The following is a 19619-nucleotide window of genomic DNA, read 5'->3' on the forward strand; positions in this document are numbered from 1 at the left end:
GTGCAGGTTTTATTTGGAAAGTGACAACAGAAACAAGAAAACGATTGATTATTAAAATAAATGTTAAATGATTTTAATTAACCGAATCGTTGCATCTTTGATTTAAACTGAAATGTCCCCGTTTAAGAGTTTGTGACTATTTATTTCTCTTGATTCATATATTTAGTGCATTTCATTTTGTCTTTCTAACATATTTGTATCTTCTCAAATTAAAACTCGGTACTTTTAAAGGGAATTTTCGGTACTTTTTTGGTGTGACGCCGGAAGTTCCCGCTCTTATTTTGAAGTGCACTTCCTGTTGTGGGTTCCAGAGACTCCTCCGTCCCGCGGATCGTTCGTTAACTAACCGAAAGAAAAGGACGACACCGTGTGAATCTCGGTAACGTGCGCAGATCTCACGTGTTGAGCGTCGTTGTCGTTGATAGAAGAGACGTTCCATTGATTTTTATCTCCATTTATTCTCGTGTTTGTGTTTCCGTAGCTTTCTGTGCTAACTGAGCTAGCACATGCTAACGCTAACAACACAAACAAGTGATTTTAATTTAGACTTCGTGTGTTTTCTCTTCTTGTCTTGTTGTTCCTTTGTTACTATGATATTTAGGTCAATACTTCGGCTCTATGTTTGTGAAGCTCTTCTCCAGATAAACGTTTCTGAGCTGAACACCATCTTCATCTGTCTCTGTGGAGCTTCTGGGTCACGTGTTAGTGCGATTCATAACACTAACATTAACATTAATAATAATAATAACATTAATGTTAATATTAGTGGAGTCAGTAACATTAGATTTAGATATCAGACTCCTTCTCCTCCAATTTCTTCTTCTCCTCATTCTCCTCTTTTTCTTCTCCTTCTTCTCCTCCTTCTTCTTCTCTTCCTCCTTCTCTTCTTCTTCTTCTCTCTGTAGAACCTGTACCATCAGATCAATAATTTGTGTCTGTGTTTGTGTCGTTAACCTCTTTCTCTGGTTCGGTCTTTCTCAGGTGAGTCTACCTGTCGGTACCTGGTGGACATGAGTCCTGATTGGAGGAGATCCTAGTGTGTTAGAACCAGGTGTGTTAGAACCTGGTGTTCTACCATCAGAGGACATCATGGAGGATTCGTTAGCAGAGAGTCTCTGTTCATCTGAGCCAGACAGTCCTGAAATTCTGAACCGAGACCTCCTGGATCCATCTGAGGTCCTCTACCAAGATCTCTCCATCCTGGTCCCAGAGACACCCAGGTACCATGTACACCTGTCACACCTATACACCTGTCTCACCTGTCCACCTGTCTCACCTGTACACCTGTCTCACCTGTCACACCTATACACCTGTACACCTGTTCACCTGTCCACCTGTCTCACATGTACACCTGTCTCACCTGTACACCTGTCTCACCTGTCTCGCCTGTCTCACTTGTACACCTGTTATAGTCATACAGATATATTTGTATGACTATAACATTCTCTGTATGAATAATCTACATGCATATAAATAATATATAGATAATATGTATATACATGTAGGTTATATATTTATATACATGTAGGTTATTCATGCAGAGCACACTGTAGTATTAGCATTGATTTACAACGTTTTTAGATAATTTACTGCAGTAAAAGTACTAATACCACACTATGAAAGTACTCCACAACAAGTAAAAGTCCTACATTCAAAACCTTACTGAAATAAAAGTATATGAATGTAGTTACAGTAGTAAAGTATATGAATGTAGTTTCAGTATATGAATGTAGTTTCAGTATATAAATGTAGTTACAGTATATGAATGTAGTTACAGTATATAAATGTAGTTACGGTATATGAATGTAGTTACAGTATATATATGTAGTTACGGTACAGTATATAAATGTAGTTACAGTATATGAATGTAGTTACAGTATATAAATGTAGTTACAGTATATAAATGTAGTTTTATAGTTACAGTATATAAATGTAGTTACAGTATATAAATGTAGTTTTATAGTTACAGTATATAAATGTAGTTACAGTATATGAATGTAGTTACAGTATATAAATGTAGTTACAGTATATGAATGTAGTTTTATAGTTACAGTATATAAATGTAGTTACGGTATATGAATGTAGTTACAGTATATGAATGTAGTTACGGTATATAAATGTAGTTACAGTATATGAATGTAGTTACAGTATATAATTGTAGTTACAGTATATGAATGTAGTTACAGTATATAAATGTAGTTACGGTATATGAATGTAGTTACAGTATATGAATGTAGTTACGGTATATAAATGTAGTTTTATAGTTACAGTATATAAATGTAGTTACAGTATATAAATGTAGTTTTATAGTTACAGTATATAAATGTAGTTACAGTATATGAATGTAGTTACAGTATATAAATGTAGTTACAGTATATGAATGTAGTTTTATAGTTACAGTATATAAATGTAGTTACGGTATATGAATGTAGTTACGGTATATAAATGTAGTTACAGTATATGAATGTAGTTACAGTATATAATTGTAGTTACAGTATATGAATGTAGTTACAGTATATAAATGTAGTTACGGTATATAAATGTAGTTACAGTATATGAATGTAGTTACAGTATATAATTGTAGTTACAGTATATGAATGTAGTTACAGTATATAAATGTAGTTACGGTATATGAATGTAGTTACAGTATATGAATGTAGTTACGGTATATAAATGTAGTTACAGTACAGTATATAAATGTAGTTACAGTATATGAATGTAGTTACAGTATATAATTGTAGTTACAATATATGAATGTAGTTACAGTATATGAATGTAGTTACAGTATATATAAATGTAGTTACAGTATATATAAATGTAGTTACAGTATATGAATGTAGTTACAGTATTTATAAATGTAGTTACAGTATATGAATGTAGTTACAGTATATGAATGTAGGTACAGTATATATGAATGTAGTTACAGTATATAAATGTAGTTACAGTAAATATGAATGTAGTTACAGTATATATACATGTAGTTACAGTATATTTAAATGTAGTTACAGTATATGAATGTAGTTACAGTATTTATAAATGTAGTTACAGTATATGAATGTAGTTACAGTATATAAATGTAGTTACAGTATATGAATGTAGTTACAGTATATATGAATGTAGTTACAGTATATGAATGTAGTTACAGTATATAAATGTAATTACAGTATATGAATGTAGTTGCAGTATATATGATTGTAGTTACAGTATATAAATGTAGTTACGGTATATGAATGTAGTTACAGTATATAAATGTAGTTACAGTATATATGAATGTAGTTACAGTATATAAATGTAGTTACAGTATATATAAATGTAGTTACAGTATATATGAATGTAGTTACAGTATATAAATGTAGTTACAGTATATAAATGTGGTTACAGTATATATAAATGTAATTACAGTATATGAATGTAGTTACAGTATATATGATTGTAGTTACAGTATATGAATGTAGTTACAGTATATATGATTGTAGTTACAGTATATAAATGTAGTTATGGTATATGAATGTAGTTACAGTATATAAATGTAGTTACAGTATATATGAATGTAGTTACAGTATATAAATGTAGTTACGGTATATGAATGTAGTTACAGTATATAAATGTAGTTACAGTATATATGAATGTAGTTACAGTATATAAATGTAGTTACAGTATATATAAATGTAATTACAGTATATGAATGTAGTTACAGTATATGAATGTAGTTACAGTGTATGAATGTAGTTACAGTATATGAATGTAGTTACAGTGTATGAATGTAGTTACAGTATATGAATGTAGTTACAGTATATATGATTGTAGTTACAGTATATAGATGAATGTAGTTACAGTATATATGACTGTAGTTACAGTATATATATGAATGTAGTTACAGTATATATGACTGTAGTTACAGTATATATGACTGTAGTTACAGTATATATATGAATGTAGTTATAAAGTATATAAATGTAGTTACGGTATATGAATGTAGTTACAGTATATATGACTGTAGTTACAGTATATATGACTGTAGTTACAGTATATATATGAATGTAGTTATAAAGTATATAAATGTAGTTACGGTATATGAATGTAGTTACAGTATATAAATGTAGTTACGGTATATGAATGTAGTTACAGTATATAAATGTAGTTACAGTATATATGAATGTAGTTACAGTATATAAATGTAGTTACAGTATATAAATGTGGTTACAGTATATATAAATGTAATTACAGTATATGAATGTAGTTACAGTATATATGATTGTAGTTACAGTATATGAATGTAGTTACAGTATATATGATTGTAGTTACAGTATATAAATGTAGTTATGGTATATGAATGTAGTTACAGTATATAAATGTAGTTACAGTATATATGAATGTAGTTACAGTATATAAATGTAGTTACGGTATATGAATGTAGTTACAGTATATAAATGTAGTTACAGTATATATGAATGTAGTTACAGTATATAAATGTAGTTACAGTATATATAAATGTAATTACAGTATATGAATGTAGTTACAGTATATATGAATGTAGTTACAGTGTATGAATGTAGTTACAGTATATGAATGTAGTTACAGTGTATGAATGTAGTTACAGTATATGAATGTAGTTACAGTATATATGATTGTAGTTACAGTATATATATGAATGTAGTTACAGTATATAAATGTAGTTACGGTATATGAATGTAGTTACAGTATATAAATGTAGTTACGGTATATATGAATGTAGTTACAGTATATGAATGTAGTTACGGTATATGAATGTAGTTACAGTATATAAATGTAGTTACGGTATATGAATGTAGTTACAGTATATAAATGTAGTTACAGTATATATGAATGTAGTTACAGTATATAAATGTAGTTACAGTATATATGAATGTAGTTACAGTATTGGTTCGATGGTTAATGTGTACGTTTCATGTTCACTCCTTCAGGTCGTGTTTAGTTTAAGAGAACGTTAAAGATGTTAGCGATAGATTGTCCACATTATGAATTATTCATATTTTGAAGTGTTTAAATGAATCATTCTGAAGACGCATCTCCAGCTGCTGGAGAGAGACGTTCATGAGGAGCATTGAGCTGTGACAGAATGTTACAACCTGTTTCATGACGTTGTCTCTCACTGAGGAACCAGGAACATTCAAACTGTTGACTTCCTGTTGACTTCCTGTTGACTTCCTGTTGACTTCTTGTTGACTTCTTGTTGACTTCCTGTTGACTCTGTTATTTTGTTCATCAGTCCTCAGCTCGGCAAGAGGAGGCGACGCGGTCGAGTCTCAGAGGAAGCTTTCAGTCCTGTGAGTGTGAACACATCGTCCTCTCGTCTTCTGCTCCGTCCAGATGTTGACATCTGTCTGTCTCTCTCTGTGTGTGTGTGTGTGTGTGTGTGTGTGTGTGTGTGTGTGTGTGTGTGTGTGTGTGTGTGTGTGTGTGTGTGTGTGTGTCCTCAGCTGTCCGTCATCAGGTCTCCAGGACGACCAGATCTTTCCCATAAATCAAAGCGCAGACGTCTGTCGGCGGTGATGAGCGAGCAGAGCGCCGGCTTCCTCCCTGCTTCGTCTCTCCGGGCATTTCCTCTGAGCGGCTGGCTGGAGGCGCCGCTGTCCACCGCCTCCTGCTCCTCTTCCTCCTCTTCATCCTCCTCCTCCTCCTCCTCCTCCTCCTACCTCACTCCCATATCAGAGGAGGAGGTGGAGGTGCCGAGCTCCTCAGCAGAAGACGGTGCTGCTCGTCTCTCCTCCTCCTCTCTGTCCTTCCTCACTGCCGAGGAGAGGAGGTGGCTGAGCGGAGAGCAAGGAGACGCCTCCTCAGGTGAGACACATTGATACACAAGTGTGTATATGTGTATATATGTATATATATATATATATATATATGTATATGTATATATATATATATATATATATATATATATATACACAAAGTATACGTGAATAAATCTTTCATGTGGTGTTAAAAAGGTATGAACATTTTTTATTTGAACCATAGAAACTCAGTGTTTGTCAACATTACAGTATAATATTATTATTATATATAATAATAATTATTATTATTATAATAATAATAATAATATAATGATTATTATATAATAATATAATTATATCATTATTATTATTATTAGTAAATTAAAAAGATGATTCAGTTTAATCAGCTGTTCCTGAAGAGAAGTATAACAGTTTCTTCTCCTCCTCCATCTCCTCCTCCTTCTCTTCTCCTCTTTCTTCTCTTCCTTCTCCTCCTTCTCTTCTTCTCCTTCTTCTCCGTCTCCTCCTCTATCTTCTTCTCCTCCTCCTTCTCTTCCTCCTCCTCCTCTATCTTCTCCTTCTCTTCTTCGTCTCTTCCTCCATCTCCTCCTCCTCCTTCAGTTCCAGAGGAGATCGTCATCAGTGATGATGAGGAGGTGGTGCGCTCTGTTCAGGAGGAGGAAGACGAGGCGATGGCTCGAAGTCTTCAGGTGAGAAGTCTTCTTCACCTGCAGACGGACGACTCACCTGAGAGAGAAGAAGAAGAAATAATGTTTCTCTGTTCACTCAGGCTCAGTTTGACCAGGAGGAGTCTCACAGCAGACACCACCATCATCTTCATCATCTTCATCAGCAGAGCCACCACATGGTGAGACACACACACACGATTCTGACAAGTATGATGTGTGTATGATGTGTGTAAGTATGTATATCTGTGTAAGAGAAACAGGAAGTGATGTCATGTGGTTCTGTGCAGTTCCCGCCCTACATGGAGCCCAGCTGGATGCCTCACCTCCTGGCTGCCGTCTCTCCTCTGGTCCACTTCGACGACGGTGAGATCCTCCACGGCTTTTCACAATAATGTTTTTTATTATTATTATTATTAATTGTCATATTTATTTATTATTTCTGTAATCACGTCTGGATCTGTGAAAGCAGGACGAACATTTTAAATAACGTCAAAGACTTCAGCTCTGACCTCGGTGTTTAAATACACTACTTCCTGTGGCTGTTTCACAATAAAAGCCTTCAGTGTTTAGTTGAAGTGTTTTCATGTGAAGCAGCATTTTGAAATGTTTGACTTCCTGTCAGCGGTCACTTCCTGTCAGCGGTCACTTCCTGTCAACGGCCACTTCCTGTCAGCGGTCACTTCCTTTCAGCGGTCACTTCCTGTCACTGGTCACATTCTGTCAGAGGTCACTTCCTGTCAGCGGTCACGTCCTGTCATTGGTCACTTCCTGTCAGCGGTCACTTCCTGTCAGTGGTCCTTTCACTGGTCAGAGGTCACTTCCTGTCAGAGGTCACTTCAAGTCAGAGGTCACTTCAAGTCAGAGGTCACTTCCTGTCAGCGGTCACTTCAAGTCAGAGGTCACTTCAAGTCAGAGGTCACTTCCTGTCAGCGGTCACTTCCTGTCAGCGGTCACTTCCTGTCAGAGGTCACTTCTGTCAGCGGTCACTTCCTGTCAGCGGTCACTTCCTGTCAGCGGTCACTTCTGTCAGTGGTCACTTCCTGTCAGTGGTCACTTCTGTCAGCGGTCACTTCCTGTCAGCGGTCACATCCTGTAAGCGGTCACTTCCTGTCACTGGTCACTTCCTGTCAGCGGTCACGTCCTGTCAGCAGTCACTTCCTGTCAGCGGTCACAACCTGTCACTGGTCACTTCCTGTCAGCGGTCACTTCCTGTCAGTTGTCATTTCCTGTCAGCGGTCACTTCCTGTCAGCGGTCACGACCTGTCACTGGTCACTTCCTGTCAGCGGTCACTTCCTGTCAGCGGTCATTTCCTGTCAGCGGTCACGTCCTGTCAGCGGTCACTTCCTGTCAGTTGTCATTTCCTGTCAGCGGTCACTTCCTTCACTTCCTGTCAGTTGTCACTTCCTGTCAGCGGTCACACAGTGTGTGTGTGTGTGTGTGTGTGTGTGTGTGTGTGTGTGTGTGTGTATATGTTAATAACACTATTATATATACAGAGATAATAACAACATAGTCTTGTTCCGTGTTGAGTCTCTGTTGTGTTCCTACAGATCTGATTGGTCGACACAGGAGGCGTGGGCGGGGCCGGAGGAGGAATGCCAACCCTGAGCTTTCAGAAGACCTTCAGGGGAACGACTACGAGGTGAGGAAGAGGAGGAGGAGGAGGAGGAGAAAGAAGCAGCAGCAGCTCTTCACATGTCGTGTGTGTATTAAATGTATATTTTAACATCTCTTCTTCTTCAGGCTCTTCTGGCCTTTGAGGAGCGTCAGGGTTCTGTTGTGTCTCACAAGTTGAGTCGGAGAGAAATCCAGATGTTTCCTACTAAAAGCTTCAAGACGACCAACAGTGGAGGAAACACTCAGTGAGTATCACATAATATATATGTATATATACTGTGTGTGTGTGTGTATATATATATATATATATATATACTGTATATTATACACATTATACAGCTGATCAATAGTATTGATCTCTGAGTCATTGATCAGGATGACAACGGTCAGACTGTTGTGAGCTGTTGCATTCTGGGAAAGTGTTTTATAGTGAAAATAAACTATTTTAACTAAATGTCTCAGTTTGAGACATTACATCATCATCATTAATGTGAGGATTTTAAACAGCTGATTGATTGATTGCCAGGTGTCAGATCTGTTTCTGTGACTACACTGACGGTGAGAAGCTGAGGATGCTGCCCTGTTTCCATGACTACCACGTCCAGTGCATCGACCGGTGGCTGAAGGTAACGACTCCTCTTCATCCTCCTCTGTCCTCCTCTTCCTCTCTGAGAGTTTGATCAGTAAATGTGAAGCTACAGCTGGTTAGCTTAGCATAAAGACTGGAAGCAGAGGTAAAGCCTGTTAGTTACGTTGCAGTTGCATGTTGTTACGTCACTAGCGTACGGCGTCACTAGCGATACGGCGTCACTAGCGTACGCCGTCACTAGCGATACGGCGTCACTAGCGATACGCCGTCACTAGCGTACGCCGTCACTAGCGTACGCCGTCACTAGCAATACGGCGTCACTAGCGCACGGCGTCACTAGCGTACGCCGTCACTAGCAATACAGCGTCACTAGCGCACGCCGTCACTAGCAATACGGCGTCACTAGCAATACGGCGTCTCTAGCGTACGGCGTCTCTAGCGTACGCCGTCACTAGCGTACGCCGTCACTACTGCACGCCGTCACTAGCGCACGCCGTCACTAGCGTACCACAAACAGGTTGATGATCACATTAGGACAAATTATAATTTAGATCTTTTAATGACATCATTAATTATTTACATCAAACTCACGTCATCACCTTTCATTTCTTCTTCATACTTTTATCAATTTAAATAAAGTTTATTTCTTAATGTCGTCTTTAATCTACATTATTTATTTATTGATCAGCTGTGATGTGAAACTAAATGTTTGATCTGAAGATTAGAGAATACATTTCTGTGAATCGTGAATCGTTTGTATCATTTCTAAATGAGTCGTGTGTTTGATGACGTCATCATCTTGATTGACAGGAGAACGCCACGTGTCCCATCTGCAGAGCCAACTTGGCTGAGCCCGCCCCCTCTCACCTCTGACCTCCTGAGAGCCACTTCCTGTTTCATGAAGGACGACTCATCTGTTTTTACTCTTTTTTTTTTATGTGATTGTTGTTTTTTTCTGTCCTTCGAACAAAACCAATAAAACCTTTAAATCTGCAGTTTGAATGACTTTAAAATAAACTTTAGTGTCTTTGAGTCGTAGACGTGTGTTTGTTCCTCTTAGACGTGTTTTATTCCTCGTAGACGTGTGTTTGTTCCTCTTGGACGTGTTTTATTCCTCGTAGTAGCGCTTCTTCATCGCTCGGTACTTCCTCAGGTAGTACAGCGCCTCCAGCTCTCTGCACACGTACTCTCCTCGACCAATCAGCTCCCTGATCTGCTGCGGGTCAGCGACGCCTTTATTCTTAAGGAAGGACGCTCTGAGACGGTCCCTGAAGTAGTCGCCTCCTTTAGGATACTCACGGCCCAGGTGGAGGAGCTGAGGAGGGAGGAGTTAGAGGAGGAGTTCAGTTAAGTTTATGATGATATCTTTAGTTTATCATACTAATCCTGAATTATTCACATTATCTGTTTATTGACAAAAGAAAAGCAGCAAATATTCAAATGTGAGACGCTGAAATCAGCTTTTATATTTCACAAAATACTTAAAAAGTAAATGCAAAGTACAAGTACCTCAAACGTGTACTTAAGTATTGTATTATGTATTTAGTTACTTTCCTCTCCTGTATTCTCAGGTTCAGGTCAGTTATTGACATTTGATCATGTTTTTATTAATAAATATAAGATATATATTATATATAATATATATTTATAATATATATTATATATAACATATTATATATTATAATATATATTATATATAATATTATATTTTATATATTTATAATATATATTATATATATATATATATTATATATATATATTATATATATAATATATATTATATATAATATATCGGAATAAATAAAGTCAGACTCACGTTTTTATAGAGTCGAACTACTTCGGCCCTCAAAGGATTCGCCATCGTTCAAATCTGAAAAACACAAATACATATTAATACATGTTAATACATATAATATGTATTAATATTATTATAATAATACATATTAATATAATGCATAATATTATATTAATAGATATAATAATATAAGTTTAATACGTATTATAATAATAATAATATTAATACATATAATAATAATAATATTATAATAATAATAATATATTCATATTATTTTCTGTGTTATTTTCAGAGTAAAGTTTCTTCTCACCGGTCGTAGTGACGTCACAGCGTGCTCAAAGATCAGAGTACACTTTGTTTTATAACAGTTAGCTTTTGTAGCTAACGTCCCGTTGGCTTACATGAACCGGCTACAAGTCGCTCTTTACGTCGGTTAGTTTCTGTCAGTGGTTGTTTAAAAAGCTCCGGTTAACGTTAAACTCTGGTTTTATATTTTAACTTTAGTCCAGAAACAACGACGTTCAGTCACGAGCTGCGGACGTGAAAACAAGCCGAAAAGTAAACAACCAAAGAGTAACACACGTAGAGATAGTTTCATCCAGCACAGACACATTTCGCGCATGCGCACACTTCCTTAATCAGAAGTTCGTAAATTTAAGTTCTCACAGAATTTGTTTTTTGTTTTCACGGATATTTAGCTTTAAACTTTACCGTAACATAGTGTTTTGTATTTATGTATGTGGTATTAGTGTTTTTACAGTTTGATATTAGTACTTTTATTCTAAGTAAGGTTTTGAGTAGTCTGTTTATTATTGTGTAAAATTATGTACAATAAAGTTATTAAAAAAAAAAAGCGCTTCTACTTTTTTGTCCCTCCGGTTTCCGTAGTGGCGGTTTCTTCTTCTGCAGCCGGGTTAAACAAAACAAAACAGCTCCGCTTACTAGTCAGCTATAAATAAACCTTCCACGGTAAATATGAACAGACTCAAACACACGAATGTTTTCTGATGACTTTCCGTTAGTTTCGTGTTGTTTTACCGGGTTTTTACGACTGTTCGGTAACTTTAGGACCCGTATGTAGCTAATGTTGTTGCTAACTGTTAGCTAACTAACTGTTGTTTATGTTTATGAATGTTGGCTTATTCTCTATTATTACGTCTTTTTTAACAGTTTAACTGCAGTGGAAGAAGTTTTCAGATCATTTACTGCAGTGAAAGTACTAATACCACACTATGAAAGTACTCCACTACAAGTAAAAGTACTAATACCACACTATGAAAGTACTCCACTACAAGTAAAAGTACTAATACCACACTATGAAAGTACTTTGTTACAAGTAAAAGTCCTGCATTCAAAACCCGACTGAAGTACAAGTACATAAGTAGTTAGAGTAAGTAAAGTATTGGTGTTTCTGCATTGATGTGTCAGTTTAATGTTCGCTCCTTTATATGCTGTTTAGTTTACATCAATGCATCATAATCTATAAGGTCATCATACTGACCAGCTGATGAGTTCATTCTATGTCAGAATTATGAATTATGTCATAATCACAATTCCCTAAAAGAGACCAAAGTGACGTCTCGAAACAACTTGTTTTGTCTCAGTTATACGACACAAAACACCAAAACAAAAATACTGTTTTAAACTTAAATTCTACACAAGTTTACTGCACATTACGTGTGTGTGTGTGTGTGTGTGTCTCTGTGTCTGTGTGTGTGTGTGTCTGTCTGTCTGTCTGTCTGACTGTGTGTGTGTGTGTGTGTGTGTGTGTGTGTGTGTCTATGTGTGTGTGTGTGTGTGTGTGTGTGTGTGTGTGTCTGTGTGTGTGTGTGTGTGTGTGTGTGTGTGTGTGTGTCTATGTGTGTGTGTGTGTGTGTGTGTGTGTGTGTGTGTGTGTGTGTGTGTGTGTGTGTGTGTCTGTCTGTGTCTGTGTGTGTGTGTGTGTGTGTGTGTGTGTGTGTGTGTCTCCAGGCTCCAGATGGAGGAGGTGACTCGTCTGGTGTCTACAGGAGACTGTGTGAAGATCTGGGACGTGGTCTCCATGACCCCTCTGGATCAGTTCAACCCTCACAGCAGCAGCCACCCTGTAGCTCAGGCCTGCTGGAGCTCCAACAGTATCCGTACTATACATACTCATATATGTATAAATATACATATACATATACACATACCGATAGACCTGATGTTGGATCAGAGGTGAACCGTCCTTGACCGGTCCTTCAGACCAGTACCTGGTCAGCGCCAGCAGCAGCGGAGACAAACTGGTGGTGTCCAGCCTCAAGTCCTCAGCGGTCCCGGTGGTGGAGCTGGGCGACGGGGTGAGACCAGAATACTTTAAAGTGGGTTCTGTCCACCTGCAGGAGAAACGCTCTCACGCTCGCCTCTCTCTCGTTGTCCGTTCAGAAAAGACAAACCAGCGTGTGTCTCAGTTCCTCGTCTCAGTTTCTGGTCAGCGGAGGTCTGGATCACGGCGTTCACATCTGGGACCTGAAGACCAAGAGACTGCACCGCTCCCTCAAGGTAAGACCTTGTCCCCCGAGAGCCGCCGTGGAACCAGAGGACCCGAGAGCGTCGTCACGAGGAGGATCTCACGAAGGTCTCCGTCTGTCTCCGTCTCTCAGGACCACAAAGAAGAGGTGACCTGCGTCTCCTTCAATGCCCACGACAGCTACGTGGCCTCCGGGTCCACCAGCGGAGACCTGGTCCTCCACAGTCTGACCACCAACCTGTCCAGCAAAGCCTTCGGACACGGAAGCAACCAGGTGAGACGTTCATGACGAGCTTCAGCTCTTTAACCACCTGATGACGAGTTCACTGACTCCTTGAGTCGACATAAACTCAGTTCATTATAATATGTTATATGCATATATATATATATATATATATATATATATATATATGTTATATACATATATATATATATATATATATATATATGTATATATATATATATACGTGTATATATATATATGTGTATATATATATATATATATACATGTGTATATATGTATGTATATATATATATATTTATACATGTGTATATATATATATATATACATGTGTATATATATATGTATGTATATATATATATTTATACATGTGTATATATATATATATATATATATATATATACATGTGTATATATATATATGTATGTATATATATATATATTTATACATGTGTATATATATATATATACATATGTATATATATATATATATATACATATGTATATATATATATTTATATACATATGTATATATATATATGTATATATATATATATATATATATGTGTGTATATATATATATATATATATATATGTTTAATATTTAACATTCACTGAAAAAAACACAAAGTTTTTGTTTGAGAAATTACTTTAAAGTCACAGTGAGGAACCTTTATCTGGTCCTGAACCAGTCTCAGTGTAGTCCTGATCCTCTATATGAACCAGTCTCAGTGTAGTCCTGATCCTCTATATGAACCAGTCTCAGTGTAGTCCTGGTCCTCTATCAGACCTCCATCAGAGAGAAGATGGTCTGTTTCTATAGAGTTATTCTTAACGATGTCATCGGAGCCACCGGGTCGGATTCTGGTGAAACCAGATGAACTCATGCAGGTTCACCAGAACCTTCTTCAGCTCAGACTCCAGCAGAGACCGGTCCACCGTGGACAGACCCAGATCTGGAGCTCCGGAGGGAGGAGGAGAGCTCAGCTCGCTGTCTCCTCCTCCTCCTCCTCCTCCTCCTCCTCCTCCTCCAGGAGCAGAGCTTCTCCTCTCTGCTGGAGACCCAGGACGTAATGCTGGACCCGCTGGAGGGAAGGGAGGCAGCGGGAGAACCAGAACCAGGACTGAGAGGGTCAGACTGTCACACCTGCTGCAGTAGAATGAGAGGTTTTCTAACGGGACTCTGGTGCTCAGAGACACTACAGCTTTAGTCCACAGGGACCAGAACCAACACCAGATCAAAGTTCCTCGTAGTAACTTGTGTTGTTTTTGATCTGCAGCCCATCCACGACCTGAGGCTGTCCGCTCTGAAGCGCTCTCTGCTGGGCAGCGTGTCTGACAGCGGCACCGTGGTCCTGTGGGACTCCAACACCCAGAAGGAGCTCCACGTGTTCGACGGGGCCCACAAGGCCCCCGGATCCGGCCTCGCCTTCTCCCCCGCCAGCGAGCTGCTGGTGGTCAGCGTCGGCCTGGACAAGAAGATCGTCTGCTACGACACGGCCAGCAAGATGTGAGACCAACCAAACCATGTTCATCTTCTCACTACGCTCTCCACAGACACGTCATTGTGTGTGTGTGTGTGTGTGTGTGTGTGTGTGTGTGTGTGTGTGTGTGTGGGGGTGTCCAGCATCCTGAGGTCGATCCGGGTGGAGAGTCCTCTGACCTCGGTGGACTTCATGCCGGACGGCACCGGTCTGGTCGTGGGATCCACTCAGGGGAAGATCTACCAGTACGACCTGAGGAACTCCAGCACCCCCACCAGGATCACAGCGGCACACAAGACCTCCGTCACCTGTCTGCGCTTCCAGAGCAACACCAGTAAACACAAGGTACCATCAGAGTAACACCAGTAAACACAAAATATTATTGTCTGAGATGTTTCTTCAGCTTCATTCATGAGCTCCATGATTTAAAGTCAGTAAATACATCTCTCTCTGTTTCTCCTTCTCCTCCTCCTCTTCTCTTCCTCCTTCGTCTTCTTCTGCTCCAGTCCAGTAGACTCGGCTCCACCAAGATTGTCAAGAGATCGTCCATCAAACTGTCGAACAACCAGACAGACCCCGCCCCCGGCACAAGCCCCGCCCCCCTCAGACAGGTGACGGGTACAGGTGGGTTCGTCTCATTACATCACACATTCATTGATAATTAAAGCTGCAAGCAGCGATGGACGGGCCCTCACGCCTTCCCACGAATGTCTTTGACCATCGGACAACGCGTCCTGGAGTTTAACCTATTTTTCCCGCTGGACTCTGTGAAGCTGGAAATTATGTAGAGCAAATATTGAGTATATATTTGAGTTACTTTTAATCACAAAGGTCTTCAGACTAAACTGACCAAATTTGAAGTGGACCTGATTAATTCCCTAGGAGGAGTTCGTTAAAGAATAGCGACTAGAAATCAAGGGAAAATTCATACAAAAATCAAAATGGCCGACTTCCCGTTCATTTTAGAGCATGGTCCCGAGAGACTTTTTTTTTAAGTCTTCATGTGATACATGTGCCGACCAAATTTCATACATGTAGGGCAAACGTAGCACTGGGGCTGCTTTTTTGAATATTTGTAGGGGGCGCTATCGAGGCAATTTGAAAAGATCAAGCCTAAAAGCCAAATGAAATATTTATTTACATCACCTATGACACCTGTGTAAAGTTTCAAGGCTTGTTGAGCATCCTAACCCTACAGAAAAGTAAGCTTCATTTTTCATGGCGAATGACGCGTTGCCACGGCAACAGCGTTTTGCATCAACTCACAATATTCATGATGAAGCATCATCAATGTCTTACGGCTTAGCTTACCAAATTAAAGACTGATCTGGGTAACTTCCTAGTCAGAGTACATCAAAGTATAAAACTTGTCATTTCCTTTTGCCAGTAGGTGGCGCTATGACTTTTTGAAAATGTTGGCATGGGAATGTGCTCAAGACTGGACCAGCATCATACATAACAAGTTTGGGGCAGATTGAATAAAGTACCTTGGAGTTACAACAACTTCCTCTTTCATGGCGAACGGCACGAAATGTGCGTGACATGGGCGCCACATAAAACGAAGGTCGTTCAATGTCAGTAGACCATTTTTACAAGTTTTCATCATTAAAGTCTTTAGATCATTCTGACCAAATTTGAAGTTGATCGCATGAATTCTGTGGGAGGAGTTTGTTAAAGTACAACGCCTAAAAACGATGAAAAATGACAAAAAAGCCAAAAATGGCTGAACTACTGTATCGCCCCCTAGTGGTTGAATGGAATGAAAATTGTAGGATACGTAACAATAAGCGATGTGCACATATGACACACATTAAGCGATTATGGGTTAAATGGTTTCGAAGTTATGAGCATTGAAAAATGAAGCCACGCCCTATGAAGTTCATTGGTCCATATCTTCTAAACAAAACGAGATGTCAAAGATCTTTTGATATCTTTTCATTATATAGATCCAGTAATGATCCACAGCTAATTTAGTAGCAATCGGACTCAGCTTGTAGGAGGAGTTTGCAAAAATTATTTTTTTGCAAAATTAAAAATGGCGGAAAATGTTGGTAGGCGGAGCTTACACACTTCCTGCCGGTTAACTTTATCCACAACGTCACCAGAAAACTGAAACGAGACTTTGTTACCAAAAGGTTCATTTGTGTTTCTAATATTGATATGAACCTTCAGTTCTGCTGAGTAAAGCCAACATACACACGAAATGTCGCAATACTTTGCTGGATCGATGTTTTTTTTCCACCCCTATAAATATCCGTTAGTGGCGTTGTGTGTCCAGCAGGGGGCGCCGGTCCAGATCCGATGTCCCGGGAGGCTGAAGGCCAGCAGGGGCCGGAGCCACTTCCCGTGGTGGAGAAGTTCAGCAACGTCGGACGAAACAGTCTGGACGTCTTCTCTCCTGCTCGGGAAGGTCAGAACCTAGAACCTGGACCTTTTTAAAGACCCCCTATAAGACCCCCTTGATCCAGATCACCAGCTGTGTGTACATGTAGAAACTGTAAAAGACATCAGTACAAACCTTCAGCTCTTCTTTCTGTTCAGACTCTCGGTCCCAGGGGACGACCGGAGACACTCCGTTTGGGAGGACACACGGTACGACAGGAAGTCGGTGTGGATCATGATGCTCTTGGTTCTGGTTCTGCTGCTGGTTCTGGACTGACCTTGATGCTGTGTTTTCCTAGCTACCAGTTTGGAGATGCTGTCCAGAGAAGGGGAGGGTCAGCAGGTCATCGGTCGGGCCAGTCTGGACATCTTCTCCCCAGTCAGAGAAGGTCAGACTCTACTGGTTTCTACTGGTCTGTCTGTCCCTGGTTCCTGGTTTCTAACTGGTCTGTCTGTCCCTGGTTCCTGGTTTCTAACTGGTCTGTCTGACCCTGGTTCCTGGTTTCTAACTGGTCTGTCTGACCCTGGTTCCTGGTCTCTAACTGGTCTGTCTGTCCCTGGTTCCGGGTCTCTAACTGGTCTGTCTGTCCCTGGTTTCTGTAGTTACAATAGCTGCTAACTAGCATAACACACCACGAGGAACAGTTGCCTTGTGGGTAATGTAGGCATCAGGTTTGGACTCAGAAGAAGAATGTGTGGATCTCTGGTTCTGCTTCACATGAATCATTATTTGTTTTCTCCAGATGTGACGTCCCACCGTAAGACCCCTCTAGGAACGCCGCTGATAGGCGCTGCAGCCCGCTGCTACAGCCCGCTGTCCGTCTTCCAGACCCCGCCCCCAATCAGAGAGGAGGAGCCAATCAGCGCTGCTGCAGCCGAACCATGTGACTCCAGAAAGGTGCTGAGCTCTGACCTCGATCTAGTGTCATTATAGAGGAGCGGCGTCTCAAACAACAACTCTCTCTATTGACAGTCCGACAAGACCAGCAGCTCCAGCCTGGAGGGGGAGGGTCCGGACACGCCCACAGCACCTCAGCTGACCAATCGCAGCCAGACGGCCCCGCCCTTCTTCACTCCAGAGCCCGGCCTCAGGAGAGCCAATGGGATTCAAGCTCAGCTGAGCTACGAGTCTTCTGTCCAGGGAACTGCAGCCAGCACCACTGCAGGTACTGGTCTCTACCAGGTCTTACTGACCCTGGTTTCTGGTCTCTACCAGGTCTTACTGACCCTGGTTTCTGGTCTCTACCAGGTCTTACTGACCCTGGTTCCTGGTCTCTAACTGGTCTTACTGTCCCTGGTTCCTTGTCTCTTAACTGATCTTACTGTCCCTGGTTCCTGGGCTCTAACAGGTCTGTCTGTCCCTGGTTCCTGGTCTCTAACAGGTCTGTCTGTCCCCTCAGGTCCAGCTCTGTCGACAGCTGTCTCCTCGTCTCTCTCCCAGAACATCGCTGAGGTGGTGGGTCAGGCTGGAGCTGCTCCTCTCACGTCCCTGCAGATCCACTTCATCCAGAACATGATCCACGAGACTCTGGAGGACTTCAGGTCTGTCCCAGACCTTTTGGACTCCTTGTCTTAAAGGACGTACACCAACAATGTAGGAACTCTAAAGTTGATGTTTTTGTCCTTCCTCTCCTCAGGGACGCCTGTCACAGAGACGTCGTCAACCTGCAGGTCGAGATGGTCCGACAGTTTTACATCCAGCTGGTAAGAATCACCATCAGATAGTGAACTACGAGTCCAGAGCAGGAGACTACAAGTGTCAAAGCTTCACGTGTTGAAGCTGCAGCGTCCCTCCTCCTCAAACTAATGAGGAGACGCTGTCCTCGTCTTACAGACAGTCTGTGGTCCTGAGGACCAGAGGCGTTCCTTCAAAAGAGTTTGATTCTTAATGTCTTTCAGTGAACTCTCTGAAGACGTCAATATGTTCCCTGTGGTCTGTTTTCAGAACGAGATCCACGGTCTGATCGAGAAATACTCGGTGAACGAGTCTCTGGTGGAGGAGGTGGAGCGGCTGAAGGAGGAGAACCGCCGGCTCAAGACCAACTACTGAGCCTCCGATCCAGACTTTATTTAAGAGTCTTCAGTCACAACTGGAGAGGAGAGCAGCGACTCTCAGACCTTCATCAGTGGCTCTTCTTCTTCACCTGCAGCATCGGACCTGAGAGTGGAGTTAAAGAACGAACAGACGGTCCAGATGTTTAGATGTTTAGATGTCCAGATGTCCAGATGTTTAGATGTCCAGATGTTTAGATGTCCAGATGTTTAGATGTTCAGATGTCCAGATGTCCGTCAGACATTAACACATCTTTTGGTATTTGTCATTTTAAGAAGAAGAAGAAGATTTGACCCTCCAGCCTGAAGACGCATCAGTTCTCCATCGTGTTTTTAATAAGAAACATTTTGTCTAAAGAATAAATAAAAAGATTAATATTGAAAATAAAACTCTTTTTTGTGTCACTTTAAATGATGAAAGCGTCAACGAGTTAATTACATCATGTTACATTATATGTATGTAGTATTTAAGTACAGTATAGTAGTATTTACAGTGTATTTTAGAGTGTAGTAAAAAAGCTGTAGTTAC

At 40.1% G+C, this 19619-nt stretch overlaps 3 protein-coding genes across 4 annotated transcripts; 2 read left to right on the forward strand and 1 right to left on the reverse strand.

Moving 5' to 3' along the window:
* Positions 1 to 285: 285 nt before the first annotated feature.
* Positions 286 to 9687, forward strand: si:ch211-59o9.10 (uncharacterized protein LOC561841 homolog). Its single transcript, XM_068723501.1, has 11 exons — positions 286 to 379; positions 982 to 1220; positions 5249 to 5306; positions 5460 to 5820; positions 6375 to 6463; positions 6544 to 6621; positions 6730 to 6805; positions 7994 to 8085; positions 8187 to 8305; positions 8587 to 8686; positions 9460 to 9687. Exons 2-11 carry the CDS (start codon positions 1090 to 1092, stop codon positions 9520 to 9522), a joined length of 1167 nt encoding a protein of 388 aa, XP_068579602.1. The 5' UTR covers positions 286 to 379; positions 982 to 1089; the 3' UTR covers positions 9523 to 9687.
* Positions 9190 to 11050, reverse strand: lyrm5b (LYR motif containing 5b). The gene is made up of 3 exons (XM_068723502.1): positions 10755 to 11050; positions 10466 to 10519; positions 9190 to 9964 (listed from the first exon to the last, which is right to left on the reverse strand). The coding sequence occupies exons 2-3, from the start codon at positions 10508 to 10510 to the stop codon at positions 9758 to 9760; spliced, it is 252 nt and encodes an 83-aa protein (XP_068579603.1). The 5' UTR covers positions 10511 to 10519; positions 10755 to 11050; the 3' UTR covers positions 9190 to 9757.
* A 273-nt stretch (positions 11051 to 11323) lies between these two features.
* On the forward strand, positions 11324 to 19473 carry nedd1 (NEDD1 gamma-tubulin ring complex targeting factor). Of its 2 annotated transcripts, none has more exons than XM_068723122.1 (16): positions 11324 to 11413; positions 12416 to 12558; positions 12668 to 12762; positions 12848 to 12964; positions 13066 to 13206; positions 14453 to 14682; positions 14800 to 15001; positions 15163 to 15280; positions 16935 to 17066; positions 17198 to 17248; positions 17338 to 17427; positions 17782 to 17936; positions 18012 to 18204; positions 18439 to 18580; positions 18676 to 18742; positions 18984 to 19473. In XM_068723122.1, the coding sequence occupies exons 2-16, from the start codon at positions 12423 to 12425 to the stop codon at positions 19086 to 19088; spliced, it is 1974 nt and encodes a 657-aa protein (XP_068579223.1). In that variant the 5' UTR covers positions 11324 to 11413; positions 12416 to 12422; the 3' UTR covers positions 19089 to 19473. The 2 variants fall into 2 exon arrangements, with proteins under 2 accessions (XP_068579223.1, XP_068579224.1); XM_068723123.1 differs by having other exon boundaries at positions 16938 to 17066.
* The last annotated feature ends 146 nt before the right edge of the window (positions 19474 to 19619 follow it).

This window comes from Cebidichthys violaceus, unplaced genomic scaffold, assembly GCF_023349555.1.
Source record: "Cebidichthys violaceus isolate CVI_PGR_0920_01 unplaced genomic scaffold, fCebVio1.0.p SCAF_3, whole genome shotgun sequence".
NCBI lineage: Eukaryota > Metazoa > Chordata > Actinopteri > Perciformes > Stichaeidae > Cebidichthys > Cebidichthys violaceus.